This window comes from Hipposideros armiger, unplaced genomic scaffold (genome assembly GCF_001890085.2).
Source record: "Hipposideros armiger isolate ML-2016 unplaced genomic scaffold, ASM189008v1 scaffold_491, whole genome shotgun sequence".
In the NCBI taxonomy this organism is placed as follows: domain Eukaryota; kingdom Metazoa; phylum Chordata; class Mammalia; order Chiroptera; family Hipposideridae; genus Hipposideros; species Hipposideros armiger.
Window position 1 is genome coordinate 734,782 of NW_017731841.1, and position 17,228 is coordinate 752,009.

The 17,228-nt window shown below is 40.1% G+C and overlaps 1 protein-coding gene across 1 annotated transcript in view; it reads left to right on the forward strand.

The window, feature by feature from the left end:
• Positions 1 to 17,228, forward strand: part of CLASP1 (cytoplasmic linker associated protein 1) — a 285,385-nt gene that overhangs the window by 136,941 nt on the left and 131,216 nt on the right. Inside the window, exons 9-14 of the mRNA XM_019667264.1 lie at positions 5,668 to 5,820; positions 8,917 to 8,990; positions 10,090 to 10,182; positions 11,068 to 11,213; positions 12,076 to 12,211; positions 13,256 to 13,326. Coding sequence (XP_019522809.1) covers positions 5,668 to 5,820; positions 8,917 to 8,990; positions 10,090 to 10,182; positions 11,068 to 11,213; positions 12,076 to 12,211; positions 13,256 to 13,326 — 673 coding nt within the window. The remainder of the gene's footprint in view (positions 1 to 5,667; positions 5,821 to 8,916; positions 8,991 to 10,089; positions 10,183 to 11,067; positions 11,214 to 12,075; positions 12,212 to 13,255; positions 13,327 to 17,228) is intronic.

Below are 17,228 nucleotides of genomic sequence, written 5' to 3' on the forward strand. Positions count from 1 at the left end.
TATGTTTCTCTACTCCCTCAGACCCAAACCCAAATGTATAGTTACAGGGGTATACATTGGTCTTTCTGATGATTTTGATCCGTAGGATATGTCTGTGGTTTGTTGCTTTGTAGTTTCCCTTCTCCAGCCTGATGAAAGTTCACTTCTGAGGCGGCTGGGGCCTTAGGGATTTCAGAATCTGAGTCAATTGAGTCTGATGAAGGGGCTTCTAGCGTCCCTGTGCCAGCCCTGGACACTCTTCAGCCTCCATCTGGCATCTTGACCACAGTTCAAGGACTTGTTCAAGGCAAGTTCACAGGCTTGTTCAGCTTTTAGAATTCTGCTGGTTTGCTGTCGAGTCCACGGATGACGGTTTGTACTCTGGTTTTTTTTTTTTTTTTCCAAAGGGCCCTGTCTTTCTGTGTTTTAAAATCTCTTCTGTATCAGTAGTCCTTTTTAGCATGCTGTTTTGCTGTGATTTTTCACTTTCCTTGCCTGTTAACTGGGTTGCTAGGAGTGGGGTGATTGAGTTGGATGAAAATTACAGTGTCGCTCTGTAGAAATTTCACGAGTCATTTTTTTTTCTTTTAAGATTTTATTGGGGAATTGGGGGAGGGGAACAGACAAGTTGCTGGCCTTTTATTCTTCAGTCTAGTTGTAGAGAACATCGCCTCGCTGGCCCATGTTGGTATTGTGATCATTGCGCTCTTCCTGGGTGAGGCAGTCGCTCACTGGCCATTGGACGGCTGCTCACAGCGGCTCACGGTAGCCACGCCCTCTGCCGGCCAGCCCCACTGCAGCCTATGCCGTCGCAGATGACTCAGGGCAGCCCAGCTCCAGGTCGAGCTGTTGTTCTCCATCTTAGCTGTAGAGGGCAGTGTCACTGGCCCTCATGTGGGATCTGAACAGGGGCTCTGCAGTTCAGAGCTGGTGTCCCAAGCCAGCTCTTAACCAACGTGCCACTCGGCTGGCCCTCACAAGTCATTTTTAAATGTCTTGTTCCAATGCTAAAAGGAGGAATGGAGCTCAGGTGATTTTTAAAGGATTAAAGGTGATGATTGTGGCTGAGAACTGAAGGCTCCAATTACATGAGAGAAGTGACTCTCAGATGACAGTCTTGCAGTGGTGGCTGGAGATAGAATTAATTATTTCTTTGGTCTCAGGGAGAACTTATCCTTCTGTAAGACTATTTTCTGTGTAACATATGTTGTCTTATTGTGTGAAAAATCTTAATGTAATAGCACAAGCTTACATAGCTAAAAATATTCATTTTCACACATGTTTTTGCCTTAGTTAAAGTTCTAGAAAAAAAGGCTGTATGCTAACAAATGTCTGCCTAAGCTAAAAGCCTAAAGAAAATGGGAATTTAAATGACCAGTAGAGTTCGCCATGGATTGCTTTGGTTGAGAAATACTTAAATATATTAGAAGCTGCAACTGTGGGGCTACATCCTGGATTGGATCCAGAGTGGATCTACTCCATCTACTGTGTAATTTTGAATAGAGCTTATTGTCCGGTTAAGGAATGGCACCTTTTACATAAGAGAATGTCCCAGTTAACTTAAACTGGGCACCTTTCCGAGGGCCTAACCTCCATTTTTATTTGCTTTTAATTTCTGGGTGTCCAGAAAGCTGGGAAACATAGGGTAAACTTATTTTTAAATAGTGTATTTGTTTTCAAATAATAGGTCCAGTTGGCTCTTATCCTCCAAACACCTTTTCAGGCTCAGTATCTCTAAATTTAAAGCAGTGTGTCCAACTGGTAATCTGGAAAATGAACATGGTATATATACTCTTTTTCCTGTTCCCCAGAATTCCCAATTCAGATAGAAAATATGAATTACTTTCTTTATTACTCCACAGAAAAATATGCACGAAAAGAATTTAATCTTGATGGTGCAGGGTAGTTACGAGCGTCTGCTGTTGTGCGGTTGAGTTATATAAATGGGATTTGACCTCTGTACTGGCGCTGGCATTCTAAGCACTTTGGGTTTGGGAGTTGTTCTATGTGTTTGTTTGCGTTTTGTACTTTCTCTTTAGCTGTCAGACTTTCAGCTGTCACTTCTCATTAACATGACTAGGCTTAACTCCTGCATTCTCCCCTCTCCCTATTCCTATATTTGGTTTCTTCTCATCTGGTTAGGAAATCAGATAAGCAGGCCTGCTATAATCAGGTAAGCTTCCAAAGGGTCAGTAAGAGGACTGAGTGGGGCTATTAGAGCTCTGTTTTTAAAAAGTCTGCATGGGCTGCTTGGTGTACCTTTCCCCCTTCCCTTCCGTGGGAGGTGTTTCCATACAGGAATTGGAGATGAAACATGTGCCTTCTCACACAGTACACGATTATGGGCCACATTTTCCTGCTTCTTGTCATGTTTATGGAATTTCCGTGTTTATGAAATTAAGATGCTGTGTATTGTGCATGTTTTATTGTCTAGTGTCTGCATTTTGTTATATTCCTTTAAGGAATGTTATGCTTTGTTTTGGTAAATCAGTTACGTTCATTGCAGATCTGTCTAATCTCGCTGGGACCTGTTTTTAAACTCTGATTGGGCCTTCACTCCAGAAATGGTTCAGTCCTGTTAAGAAGGCCTGTCCTCTGGGGGAGTAGGGGTGGGGGGTCATTACTGAATATGCCTCCCATGAGTCACTCAGAACATTGGTGCTTGAACATCTTCTTCCTACTTTGTATAAACTTTTGAATCAGTTTATAGTTTCTTGGTCATTTTTTGCCCTGCCTTGTGGAATTTCACTCACACATGTATGGCCTAGAACTTAGTACATTTCTAGAGCTCTTTTCCTGGGTAGCTTCCCCTTTTCTAGCACTCTGCCCTGTAACTTCCAGCTACCCCAGCCTTCCTGAACTCTGAGCTTCATTTTCTCAACTTAACAAGGCTGTTGAGTTCAATTTGGGTTCCCCTTCCCTGTACTCGGTGGCCTGGAAAGTGACTCCCTGCAGCAAGTAGGGGAGGTTGTATGGCTCACCTTGTTTTTCTTCTCCCAGGGATCACAGTTCTGCACTGCCTGCTGTCCTGTCTAAAAGTGGTGGTTTGACAGATTCTGTCTGGTTTTAGCTATTTACTGTAAGAGGTTACGTCTGGTCCTTGCCAGCCATCATTGCTGCAAGCAGAAGTCCCAAGAATTCCAGTGCAGTTGTTGGTCCATTGAAAGTAATTCTCAGTAATTGAAGGCAACTCTAAATGGTATGCCTGCCTGTGTTAACCAGATGCAATTGCAGTGTGTTTTGAGTGACATGTAATAGTGTCCTCATTTCCCCATTTGTTCCTTACCTTTCCCACTGACTGGAACTGTTACTGTTCTGAGAGGAATAAAGGTTACAGTTCTCAGCATGGTCGCACAGTGACAGTATTTCAGATGCTCTTGGAGCTCCCCCGAGGACAGAACAGCTGAGATGAGTCCTTGTCACTGCTGATGCTGTCAGTGCTCAGTGGGTGACCTCTCCTTTGGGGTGTTCTTGTCCTTTACCTCAGACTACATTTTACTCTTGGGTAGAGCCGTTATTCATGTGCTCTGGCAGTTTAAGAATCACCTTTTGAACCCACATGGGAAATCTATGTTAATTATCACTATCTGAATTAATAAGAAGTTGATGCATGGATTGAAAGAACCATCTGTGAAACAGCATAAGCATAGCCTCGATATGGTGATCTGGGAAATTTAAAGGCATGCTGAAGGAAGCTAATTTGCACAAGGATTTGATTTGCAGGGATGTGTTTCCCTGCCTTGATGCTGAATAAAAGAAGCCATGTACTTTGAAGTGGCTTGTTGGTGAGCTGTAAAGACCAGTAGAGTCCTGAGTAGACACTACACTTGGCTGTTGATAGTTTAGCTAAGAAGCAACTAGATCAAGAAAAACAGGTTGTTATTTGTATCTGTTGTTTGGGCAATAATTATTTACTTCTGACTGACTTATTGATCAAAATACAAATATCACGCCCTTTTTCAGAAATCTTGCTTATCACCAGCGATAGATGTCAGTTTTCTTTTGTTGTTTTTAATTACTCTGAGCTCTTTGCTTAGCCTCCTGAATGATTGGCGCATGCTCTGTAAGCCTTCAGCACTCTGCACAGTGCGCCATGATAACTTTTATTTTGTGTCATCAGAATGTTGTTTATAAACATGTTGGTTTTTTAAAAGTCCAAATATGTTTTTTTTTAATGTAACTTGAGGAATATTGATTAGGTCCACTGCTGCTCAGAAAAATTAGAAGTTAATGAACTTATTAGAAATGATCAACCTCATTAAAAGAGAAATGCAACATTGAAGAAGAAGCATCTTTTTTCACCTGTCAAATTTTGGTTGAAAATTAAAAATGAAAATCAGTCTTGGCGAGAGTGTGGCAAAATGGGCACTTCTTTGAACTTCCAGGAAAAATATGTATTTCTATTGTTACTGAACCAAAGTTCGGGTACCTGACACTTTGAAAGGCCAAAACTGAATTTCAGAGTTAGGAGTAAGGAAAGGTTTATTGATCGGGAAGTCGCCAACTGCAGAGACGGGAGACCTAATGGTGCCTCAGATCCATCTTGCTCACTGGACTAGGTTAAGGGTTTTTAAGAGGTTAGGGGAACACGTATGTGGAAGTGCTGGTGGGGCAAGTTTTAATTGGAGGATCTTGGAACTTGGCCATTTATGATAAGGGGATGTCAACATTAGATCTTCCAGGACAACGGATCCTTGGCTTCTGAAAGGGTTCCGGTGTTCCAGTTCCAGTTATGTCCTGGTCCTTTGGTTCCACTGGGGTGTGGAGGGGCGCGGTGTAAGACTTTAATTCCGGGTGCAGCTGGAGGTGAAAGTTATCTGCATGCTTTGGCTGCATGACTTGTGGTTTTGCAGTTGTCTCTGCAAGACAACTCAGTATATCGTTAAACAGGATAGGACCATTTTGAGGTTCTGTGGTTACAATATGACCTTTCTGAAGATAAGTCTGGTATAGTATACATCAAAAACTTGTATACTCTTTGACTCAGTAATATTGCTCCCAGGGATTTTTTTTTTTCTTAAAATTGTTAGAAAGTCACACAAAAAATGCAAGCACTGGTTGCAGTATTATTTCTTTCTTTTTCTTTTTTTTAGCTGAGCCATCCTGCCACCTGTTGGCAGCTCAGTGGCAGCTCAGCTCAGGCCAGGCATTGAACCGCTGTTGCTCAGAGTTCAAACTCTTGAGCGAGCTCTTAACCAACTGAGCCACTCGGCCAGCCCCTTGCAGTATTATTTCTAACAGAGTGTTAGACCCACCCTAAACATCTATGAAAGGGTGTCAGTTGTGGCATTTTGTGGTTACAAAGTACCATGCAACCATGAAAAGGTGTTTATGAAGAATATTTTATCATGTTGAAAAATGGACTTACTTGAAATAAGCAGTATTCCAAAGTGATACATACTATATAGTCTTATGTCAGCTATTAAAAACTGCATGAAAGAATGAAATATGCCAAAATGTTAAAGTAACTGTTTCTAGGTGACGGTTTTGTGAGAGATTGCTTGATATTTGTAGCTGCGTTCTGGACTTAACCTAAGGCCTCGAAAGACCCTAGACTGCACCTTAAATTCCAAGAGGAGGCAAACCATCTCTAAGGATAGTTGCTTTACGTTCAGGTGAAAAAGTTTCCCCCTACCCCCGCCTTTTTTTTTTTTTTTTAAAGCAATGATGTCTGTGCTTACGCTACAGATAAAAATTTTGATGATGAAGATTCTGTGGATGGTAACAGACCTTCCTCTGCCAGTTCTACATCATCCAAAGCTCCATCAAGTTCCCGGAGGAATGTTGGAATGGGGACCACCCGCCGGCTTGGGTCATCCTCCCTTGGACCCAAGTCTTCAGGTAAGACCAGCCTTGTGGTGGTGTGGGGGGAGCTGTGCAAGCTTTTAAAACTAGACGTGCATGGTGCTTCCCTTCTGTGTCCTTCAGGAGTGAAGTAATCCCATTTGTAGTATGTTTCTGCTGGCTGTTTTTTAATTAAATTAGTACTGTGCTGTCCATGCTGATAAGCCGGTGGGATGTCAGTCTGAGCTGCTGAGTGGCCACATTTTGGTAAGCAGAGCCTGTAGGAGAATAAAGCCTACACAGAGGAAAGCATAGCTAAGGGACAGGAAGAACAGTGTGCACCCTCATGGCTTATTTGATTATTAGGACCCAGCCATCCATGAAACTGCTATGGGGCCTTTTTAGTCATTTTTATTGATTAAGACTGAGACTATCCACAGGAAATATTGTACTTTCTGTTTTTAACGTGTACTTTGTTTCTATAAGTAGCATTATTTCTTGTGAGACTATTATGGATATTGAATTAAATAAATTGTAGGGATAGCTCCCTGAGGCTTTGAAAATTGATTTACAAAGATTTCCTCCCTAAATCCCTCCTCTTCACCCCCCCCCATTTAGACAGTTTGAATCCTTGTTATATACAACTTTCATTTTTCTGTCACATTTTAAATTTACAATGCAAATTTCCTACTTTTTACTTCAAAAATACTGTGCAGCCACTGCTTTTAGAACCATGCTTACTCTTAGCATGGTCTTTTTAGCTTGGCTGAGTTCAAGCTGGAGTAAGGATTAGCACTACAATGCTGCCTCCTTCTGCTGGTCTGTTATGCTTTCAGAAGAGGCCCTAGAATGCTGGTGGCTTGACGGGATCAGCTTTCTGCCGCTTTAGTGCCACCAGCGGCTCTGTTAAAGGAGCTGCACTGATGGCAGAGAGTGACATTTGCATCAGAGGTGGCAGGAGGAAAAGCTGTGCTTATTTCTTATATTTGTTCTTAGTTCTTTCAAATCTTTTTTTTTGGGGGGGGGCATTTAAATTATTTTGTTGTTGTTGTTATTGAGCTTAAGTTCACATAGCATAAAATCAACCATTTTAAAGGTAATAATTCAGTTAGCTTTTTAGTATATTCAGTGTTGTGCAACCACCACCTCTGTCTAATTCCAAAACGCTTTCATTAGTTCAAAAGAAAGCCCCATACCTTTTATACAGTTGCTTCCCATTTCTTCCCTCCCACCCCCGGCCATCACCAATCTGCATTTGGTCTGTATGCATTTACCTGTTCTAGACATTTTGTAGAAATGGAATCATACGGCATGTGATCTCTTGTCTGACTTCTCTCACTTAGCATAATGCTTTTGAGGTTTACGCTGTAACATGTATCAGGACTTCATTCCTCTTATGGCTGAACAATCTAATCCTTTTTCTTGATCTATTCTTGGGTGGCATCTGTTCCACAAACAAGGCTTAGAAAATTTGTGCATGCCCAGACCATTTCTTTTCCTTCCCACCCCTCACCCGTACCCCTTCCACAAATCCCAACTGTGTAAATTATGCAGAAATATCAGTTCTGTCTTTCCTTTGAGCCCTCCCTGATCTCATCTTTTCTCCATTTTGTGTAACATCATAGCCATGAATTTCCGTGTTGGCTCCTTCTTGTCAGATTCATTAGGGACGTGGTTGGTCTTGGAGTCCTCCTCAGTATGTGGGTACATGGCGCTCACAGTGCTTTGCACAGCGGAGATGCTCAGGACCTGTTTGCTCTGTGGGATCGAGTCCTAACGCTAAAACAGACACAGAGCACCACGTCACAGTGTGTTACTAGTGATTGTTGTAGTTAGCTGGTAAATGCAGTGTGAGTGATTATTTATTGCTGCCAGGAGTTGTCTGTAAAGCCCTTTTCAGTCTAGGTAGTTCATTCGGATACCAAGCACCAGAGAGCTTGTCTGACAAGAAGCTCTAGAAAAGTACTCAGACTGATCAGTGTAAATCACTAATGAGGGTTACAAGGATGACCGTAGACACCAATTTTGAAACTTTATTATGGAAAAAAAAAATCTGATAAAATGTCGCAAGATTTCATGTGTGGTGTTCATATTAGCAAAAGAGAAAAAACTCTCTCCCAATGATAACAATTAAATTCTAAGTGTATAAAACATCTTACAACAACTTTATGGGGGAAACTTGCTACTAAGGAATACATAAAAAATGGACACCGTTATCATGAATGAGTTCAAAAGAAATGGAAATATTTTTGGACTAATATAAATTTGAAATGAAACTTAAATTCTCTAGAACTTATATGAATATTTCACAAATTCATTGTGCTAGATTCCTAACAATAATATAATCTGATTTGTTCCCTGAAGAGCTGAATTTTCTATTATATCTGTTTATTAGTGATCTTTTAAAAGATGTGCACATTAATAGAATATACATTATCTAAATACTTTAAAGCCTAGGCTGCCCATCCTTAAATGAGTAGTTTCTTTTTTTTTTTTTTTAAAGATTTTATTGGGGAATTGGGGGAGGGGAACAGCGCTGGGGAATCGGGGGAAGGGGAACAGACAAGTTGCTGTTGTTTTGTTCTTCAGTCTAGTTGTGGAGGACATCGCTTTACTGGCCCATGTTGGTATTATCATTGCGCTCTTCCCGGGCAAGGCAGATCAGTCGCAGGCTTCTGGACGGCCACTCACGGCGGCTGCTGGCCGTTCACGCTGGCTGCTGGCTACACACGGTAGCCCATGGCAACCCACTGCAGCAGGGGACTGCAGCCTACGCCGTTGCCGGCGACCCAGGGCAGCCCAGTCCCAGGTCGAGCTGCCATTCACCATCTTAGCTATAGAGGGCAGTGTCACTGGCCCTCACATGTGGGATCCGAACCGGGACCCTCTGGGGTCCCAAGCCAGCTCTTAACCAACGTGCCACTCAGCCAGCCCGAGTAGTTTCTTTAAATGACTTCAAGATGATGCCTATAATGGAGAATCTGTACTTCACCTTGATACTAAATGTCAGTAATGTTTGTCAGTTCCACAACACTACATTTTTATTAAGCTTTTAAAAAAATAGTGACATCTACCAAAATGTAGTTTTTATTGTACATACTCAGATTCTTCGAAGGCACATTGTTTACATTTTAAAAATAATTTTTTTTATAGCTGCAAAAGAAGGAGCTGGAGCAGTCGATGAAGAGGATTTTATAAAAGCCTTTGATGATGTACCTGTGGTTCAGGTGAGTGAGGGTATTGCATTTGATGACAAGCAAGGATGGGCTTACTCCTCAAATTTCATTTTTTAAATATGTGATTGAGAAGGTCCTTACTAGGTAAGGAATTCTAACTATCAAGACAACAGGAGATCTGAGGGTGCAAACGAGAAAATGTTGGCGCCTATTATAGTTGAAATGAAGAGCCAAAGTCAAGGCCCAAGATGATTTTCCAGCAAGAACTAGAGAGAAGTTGCTTGCTCTAGTAATAAGTTTGTGGGTCAGGTTACTTTATAAAAGAGAGAAAAAAAAAGATTAGATTAGATGAGGGAACAAAGAAGCAAGTTTATTTAGGGACTTTTCTTAGAAAAATTTGTAAGTTTGAGGGATTTCGGTGTCTGAAAAGCTATAAAGAATGCTTTAATAAAAGCTTAGTTTATACTATCTTGATGCTTCACTTAAGTACCTAACAGATGAAGCAAAGATTATTGATAAAAGTTGGGGTACAGTCACACATTTTAACTGCTTTGTGCCTCAGTGTTGTGTGGTATAGACTGGGGGATAACAGTACTTTTCCTCAGTCTACACTGACTGTCCTAGCTCTGGATTCCAACAGCACTTAATTTGAATCACTTGTTACCTGCTGCTTGATTGCCATGTGTGTATAAACTAGATAACTAATAAGGCTCAGATTTATCCTCAAGTTCCTGACCTTCCCAGCATGCCTACCTGTCTTAAAATGTGGGCTTAAATGAGAAAGTAAATTTGAAAGTGATTAAAGTTAAACAAGTACAACGTGGGGTTATACAGAATACTAACAGTAAATGACTTGTATATCACTGACCATTCTCTAGGTCATTTTCCCTTTTGAAAATGTGAAATCATCTGTTAATTTTATAGTAAAGCTGTATTTGAGGCAAGGTTATCCATAGGATCAGGTCTCTATATTCACAATGGGGCAGAGGCTCGTTCTAAGACCAATCTCTCTAGATGTTATGTGTCCTCTGGGAAATGAAATGATTTATTTTATTTTACTTACTAAATGCTCTGGACTTCATGTAATTAAGGTATCTTTGTTTATTCTTTAAATTTTCTTATGTTGATTGTAAATTAATTCTGCTTACAGATTTATTCCAGCCGAGACCTTGAGGAATCCATAAACAAGATTAGGGAAATATTATCTGATGATAAGCATGATTGGGAGCAAAGAGTAACTGCTGTAAGCTGTTGACGTCATATGATTACATTTTCATTAGATTTATTTATATATTCTAAATACTTTGTTATGAAATTCGGGTGCAGCTCTAATGAATTTTAAAGTGGTGAAATATTTTAAGTATAAATTACTGCATTAACACTTTATTTGGTAGAGTACCTCACTTCTATTTCTACTTTTAAAACATGACAACTTACACCTTTCTGTATACCCTGTATTTTTAACAAAGACCTAACTGGAATATCTGGTGATGCCCTCCGCTTTCACCTTGGTAAAAATTTAAATCTGTGATTGTTGGCCAGTAAAGTGGCTTTTTAGTGGCATTTTCATATCACATGCCAGAAAGTTCTGTCCCATCTATTTTTAAAAGTAAAATAATGAAAGTAAGATGGGCTGAACATTATAAAGTGAGGGTGTGTCTGGCAAGAAGAGAGGTGATAAAATTGCTGTTTTATTCTATTTCAAATTCAGACCAGCTTTATAGTAATGATAAAGTGGAAGATATTTGATCCATTAAATAAATGGTGGTTGGAGTGGGGTGTGGGGGAAGGTAAGCTTAGGTAAGTTTGTAAGCTTTTACAAGCTAAAATGGGGGGTTTAGTTAGCACAGAATGTACAAGTATACTAAATGGTTTCTAATTAAAAAATACATTTTGTAGAATTGTAATGTATTTATCACAGATACATTTAAAAAAATTATTTATTCTTATTTGTGATATGTAGACTTGTTCAGTATATTATCTAATATTTAAGTGGCTGAATTCTTTTTGTAAAACTATTTCTATATCATTTAACTTTGATATTGATCTCTCATATTTGGTGGCTTCTATTGTTTTATATATTCTATTTTAGGAATTGTTTTGTATTTAATTTTCTCTATCCCATTAGCTAAAAAAGATTAGATCTTTACTTTTGGCTGGTGCTGCTGAGTATGATAACTTCTTTCAACATTTGCGACTTTTGGATGGAGCCTTTAAACTATCTGCTAAGGATCTGCGGTCTCAGGTAGTGCGGGAGGCTTGTATCACGTTGGGGTAAGGATTGCAAAGCTCCAGATTCTAACACATAATAAAATAGCCTCATCACAGGGCTTCAGAGATGGCTCATTGAATCTGTTGATGGGTCTTTTTAATGTTACTTGTGATTAGTCTTCCAGACCCATTCAAGTTATACTTCTGTTATTACTTTCAAGATATTTCTCACCCAATTATGTTAAGTGTGACAGATTTTAAACTTTATTCAGTGACTTAGCTCTGAAGCCTTTATTTTAAACTTGAAGCAGTTGTTGTTAATAATACAGAACAAATGAAATTTATAAAGTGTTTCTCAGCCTCTTCATTGATTTTGCTCGCAGGATATAACATGATTATCAGAATTTTTGATTGTTTCTAGAAGAGTGCTGAAGCTATAAAGTTAAAGTTAAAGGCATGTACTGCAGTAAAATTTTATCCTAGTTAAACTTGTATGAATATTTGAAGCTGGAACTTCTGTGTTAGAAAGTATGTCAGAATATCGGAGAAACAGCAACATAAGGGGGCACTGTAACTGTTTAAAAGTTTTGGCTGCAGTCACATTTTGAAGCATGAGCATTTTATGTTAAAAATAAAAAATGAGGGCACTTTTTCCAGTTTATGCTTTATTAGTGTATGATCAATTTGTTTTGTTTTGTTTTTTTTTTTTGCTATTTTAAGACTAGTTGGAAATGATTTATTAAAAAAAGGAACAAACTCTTGGGCTAATGGCTGTTTGCCACGTCCTCTACATGTCCATTGACAAGATGTGACACACTTGTCCTTTATCCCTAGATAAATGAAGGTTCTAAAATGTTAAGAGGTTTATATGCTTCACTGTTTACAAGAAATGTAACTACAGTCCAGTATTCATTTCTTACTTTAGGCATCTGTCGTCAGTTCTGGGGAATAAGTTTGACCATGGAGCTGAAGCCATTATGCCAACAATCTTTAATTTAATTCCAAATAGTGCCAAAATTATGGCCACTTCTGGTGTTGTAGCTGTTAGGTTAATCATTCGGGTAAGTATGTTTTGGGGCCATACATTGAATTAGCAACTGGTAAATATTGGTAGTTGATAAGCAATATGTAGAGGCATTTTTCATTAGAGTGATTACATATAATTGGAATCATGTTGTACATATAGTATTGACCTTTTTCTCCCCACTTAATATAATAGCACATGAGCCTTTTACATTCCATAATGTGAATTACGGATCTGGTGTGCAGTTACTGAGGTGTTGATCATTGACTCATCATTGCTTTTAAATATTTGAACATTTGCGTCTGCTTCTGAGTTTCTGCTCTGCTCTTCATGTCTCCAGATACCACTTCCATTCCTTCCTCCCCAGTCCCCTGTCACCCACGTTAGGTATTTGTGCTTGTGGTTTTGTTAGGTACTGTGATTGTTGTTTAAATAATTGTAGCTAAGCACAGAAACAAAATATTCTAAGTTTGCTAAACATTTACTTAGATTTAAATAATTATCTGAGTAATTATTGTACAAGTTTTCAATAAAACCTAATAGTTCACAAAGGCTTCAAATGAAACTTCCCTGTGTCACCTCTCTCCACCTCCAATTCCATTTCCCCAGAGGCAACCCTTGCGACTGGAGCTTGATGATATTAACTTGATATCTGCCCAGAATATTCCTGATTATTGTGGGTTATTTACTTTGTATTATTTTTAGTCCTTACTGTTTACACTGCCTACTTCAAATTAAACCCAATGCCGTTATTGAACATTTTCATCGAAACAATATCAAAATAAATTGGTCTGCTGACCTCTTGTGAACTCACTCAGATCTGTGCTGCTCGGATAACTTAGACTTATACTAATGATTTGTTTTAATTTTAGACTTATTTACACATCATCATGTCTGTTTTGGCTCTGTAAATTTTGTCATGGCCGTTGGCAGTGATATCCAATGAAACTTTCCTTTTTAAACTCAATGAAATTATAATCTGAATATATATGTATGTGCGTTAAGCAGGTTATTAAGGAGGTGGTTGTCTTAGTTTTGCATTTTTCAAGGGTTCATCTATGTTTTTTGTTCTTTCCCACAGCACACACACATCCCTAGGCTAATACCTGTCATAACAAGCAACTGTACCTCTAAGTCTGTTGCAGTTAGAAGGTAAATTTTAAAAGTTTCCTCATTATTTTTGAATTGTTTAAAAATAAAGCAAATTTCATATTTCTCTCAATGGGAAAAAGTTTGTTTGATGTGTTTAATATTATTTAAGATTGCTGTAATAAATGCCTTTGGATGACGCATTATGATCTAAATAATCAGGAAAGTAAATTTGGACAACTTTTGCTGTGTGTGTGTGAGTGTGCTGAGAGAGCGAGCGAGAAAAGGAAAGAGAATGTGTGTGTGTAGGTATGTGAGTTAATTGGGAAGGGGGGAAGGAGAGGGGAAGAGGACTCCCTGTGCATTTTTTCCTGAAAGAATCCCTTTACCTATGTCATTGGTCTACCCCATTCTCTGAATGTGAAGACATCGATGGCGAGCAAGACAAAAACATTGTGAAAAGCAACGTCAGTTATTTAATATTAGCTTAAGTAGGAGGAGGTGTGTGCATCTTCTGATAGTGGTTTCTGGGCTTCTGAATTCTGACCAGTCACCTGCTGCTGCTTCACAGTAGTAGAAGATAAACCCAGCAGATACAACCTGGGTAGCGAGCTGTGGCTTTGTTTCGAAGTCCCTGTCTTGTCTTGTGTCCAGTGAGCGGCCCTAGACTACATGTGAGGAATAAGGGCTTTTCTTGCTGGTATTTATGATTTTTGACTGTTGAGTCACAGAGTCTTTTGAGAGTCTGTTCAAACCTCTGGCCCCTCTTCCCAGAAAAATTTAAATATACAGAATGGTTTTGCATAGATTTTTCAGGGGCTTCATGGACACCACTGAAGCCTCTCCGTAAACCATTATCAGGAGCTCTATAGTGCACGTTAGTGGGCAGCAGCCTCTGGCCCCATTCCTGTAGTTCTGTGTCCTAGCCCAGTGAGAGAGCCCTTCGCTTTAAGGCTTAGCATCCAGCTCACCTTAGCTGCTGCTGTTTCCCTCCTTTCCTAGGCTGTCATGTTGGTCCTGCCAGTTTTCCATGGGTAGGGGACCTCCTTTAGCATTAGGTGGCCCTATTTCCATCTTACTCAACAGTTATGTGGAAGGCATATAGAAGAAAAGAAGGGGAATAATCCAAATGTATGCAGCCAGGAAGAAAGAAATTTGCTTCTGCTACTGAAAAAGCTTAATTTTGAACTGCATGGCTGAATCGTATATAGCCGAAGAATGCAGTCTAGTCTTGACCCACAGTTCAGCTTCTCCTCAGGATTAGAGCAGACAGCTTCAGCTCCTCCTAGAGATGAGAGTGTGAAGTCAGCCAGGTCGAGGGATGATCGTGAACTTCAGAACTGACAGATTTAGGCTGAAGCATTCTCTCTTCCCACGTACTGATTATTTGACCTGTTAGGAACGAGAGTACCCCTGTGCAGAGTTGCTCTGCGGATTCACTCATTAGGTTTGATGCTTAATAAACAGTAACCATTATTAGAATGTGTTGTTGCTGCTGCTGTTATTATTGTTACTGTTGTTTTACGTTTCTAAGAGATTCAGAATGTGGCTTTTCCTCTCTGTAAGGCAGAGTTCCTGCAGTGAAGTGACATACATTTTGTTGTGGAACATGACAAGTATGTTCAGTGTGTTATTTCGCTTGGGCTGCCATAACAAGATACATACACTGGGTGGCTTAAAGAACAGAAATTCATTTTCTCACAGCTCTGGAGACTGGCAGTCTGAGGTCAAGATTCCAGCATGGTTGGGTTCTAATGAGGGTGGCTTACGGATGGCTGCCTTCTTGCTGTGTCTATACATGGCCGAGAGAGGGAGAGAGAGAGAGATATCGAGAGATCTCTGATGTTTCTTGAGAGCCCTACTTAATTACCTTCCAAATGCCCTGTCTCCAAATACCATCAAATGGGGGATTACGGCTTCAACATACGAATTTTGGTAAAACAATTCAGTCTGTGCATTTCACACTTCTGGCTTCTGGTGCTAAATGTGAGTAGCAACCACAATCACTGTGACAGTAGAATTGCCATCCCTTCTTCAGTTTCCAAGCCACATACCCAGATTGCTGTTCTTCATTTAGTCAGAGTGAGTGTCAGTAAGAACCATGTATCTTAATGCTGAAAAAGTAAGAGGGACCATCTGGCCCAGTCCCGCTGCCTTCAGAAAGGTAAAGAGGGCAGTGAAACCAAGGCAGTGCTCTATACCTAGCTTTGCTTTGTAGAATTTTTTTTTTTAAGGTTTTATTGGGGAATTGGGGGAGGGGAACAGACAAGTTGCTGTTGGTTTGTTCTTCAGTCTAGTTGTGGAGTATGTTGCTTCACTGGCCCAAGCTGGCACCATCATTGCGCTCTTCCCGGGCGAGGCAGATCAGTCGCCGGCCTCTGGACGGCCGTTCACCACTCACGCTGGCTGCTGGCTACACACGGTAGCCCATGGCAACCCACTGCAGCAGGGGCTGCAGCCTACACTGTCGCTGGTGACCCACGGCAGCCCAGCTCCAGGTCGAGCTGTTGTTCAGCATCTTAGCTGTAGAGAGCAGTGTCACTGGCCCTCATATGTGGGATCCAAACCGGGGCCCTCTGGCATCCCAAGCCAGTTCTTAACCAACGCGCCACTCGGCTGGCCCTGCTTTGTAGAATTTTTAAGAAATGAATTGCATAATCTCTTTGCCTTTAAGCACTTCATAATTTAATTGGGGAAATTAAAAACAAAGCAAAGCAATGTATGAGTGAGTTCCAGCATATGTATTATGGATTTAGAAATTCGGAGAAAGCAGTGATTCAAACCAGCTGATACATTCCCAAGAAGCTTCATAGAAAGTTGAAAATTGAGCTGCTTTTTGAATGATAAGTAGGTGAAGAAAAGAGACAAGTTCTAACCTGATGTGTTTAATTACTGATATGTTTAAATGGTGCCAACATTGATAGACTTCTGTGTATGATGTTAGTCTAAAAACTTGAAAACAAAGCCTAAAATAGTTTGTTCTAACACATTTAAGACAAGAATTAGCAGTGAAGATGGCTGTTTTCACTAAGAGATAACATAAATATAGATATATGCACATGCATTAAAAAACAAAACAAAAAAAGACCAGAAAAGTCAGGCCGGAAAAGGACATAAAAAAGGATAGAAAGAGAATCAACATGGCCTAGGTTGGAACAGGAGTGGGGAAAGCGACAGTGAGGAAAGGGTGTGGGCGTAGGCCAGTGTCTGTCCTTAGAAAAAGTTTGCTTTCCAAACCCCGCACTCCCCACTGTTCCCAGCCCAGGGACTGAGTTAAATAGCTCTCCTGTGTGCTTCTAGAGCCCCCTGTTCTCCTGGCACATGGTGACTCTTTCTTGTCTTTCTCACTCACTGGATCGTGTCTTGGTTACTGTTGTATCTCTAGCATCTAGCATCAGGGTAAGGGTTTATTAAAGATCCATTGAGAGTTTGAAATGGGAGGATTATGGAAAACAAACTCTGGTCATTAGAGAAGGATTACCTTCTGATTTGTTTCCTTGACTGTGTTCCTAAGACTATTAAAATTTGTTCCTCCAAAGATGGATGTATTGGACTTTACCCAAAGTGGTGATGTAATCCAAAGGAGATGAGCCTAGAATTGTTTTTGTGCACAAACCAGACCGAGAAAGATCACAAGAGTGGAAAGGCTGGAGAAGAAAGGATGTTGAAAGATTAGAGAGAGGAGCATAGCTGAGCACCTAGAAAAAAATTTATTTTAAGCACAACCTAGGACTTTAGCAGGAAAACTTGGCAAACACTTTGTTTTTCAGGGTAATTTTTACTTTTTTCTGCAAGGCATTCTGTGAAATTAATGCAGACACCAGTTGCCTGATTCTGTAATGTACGTTGATCTTTTGTGCATGCTTACACGCTGTATTAACGTATTATTTGAGGTAAAGAGAATAATATGCCCTTTTAATAATGTGGCCCATGAAGATTAAGTTTCTGATTTGGAGAGAACTTTT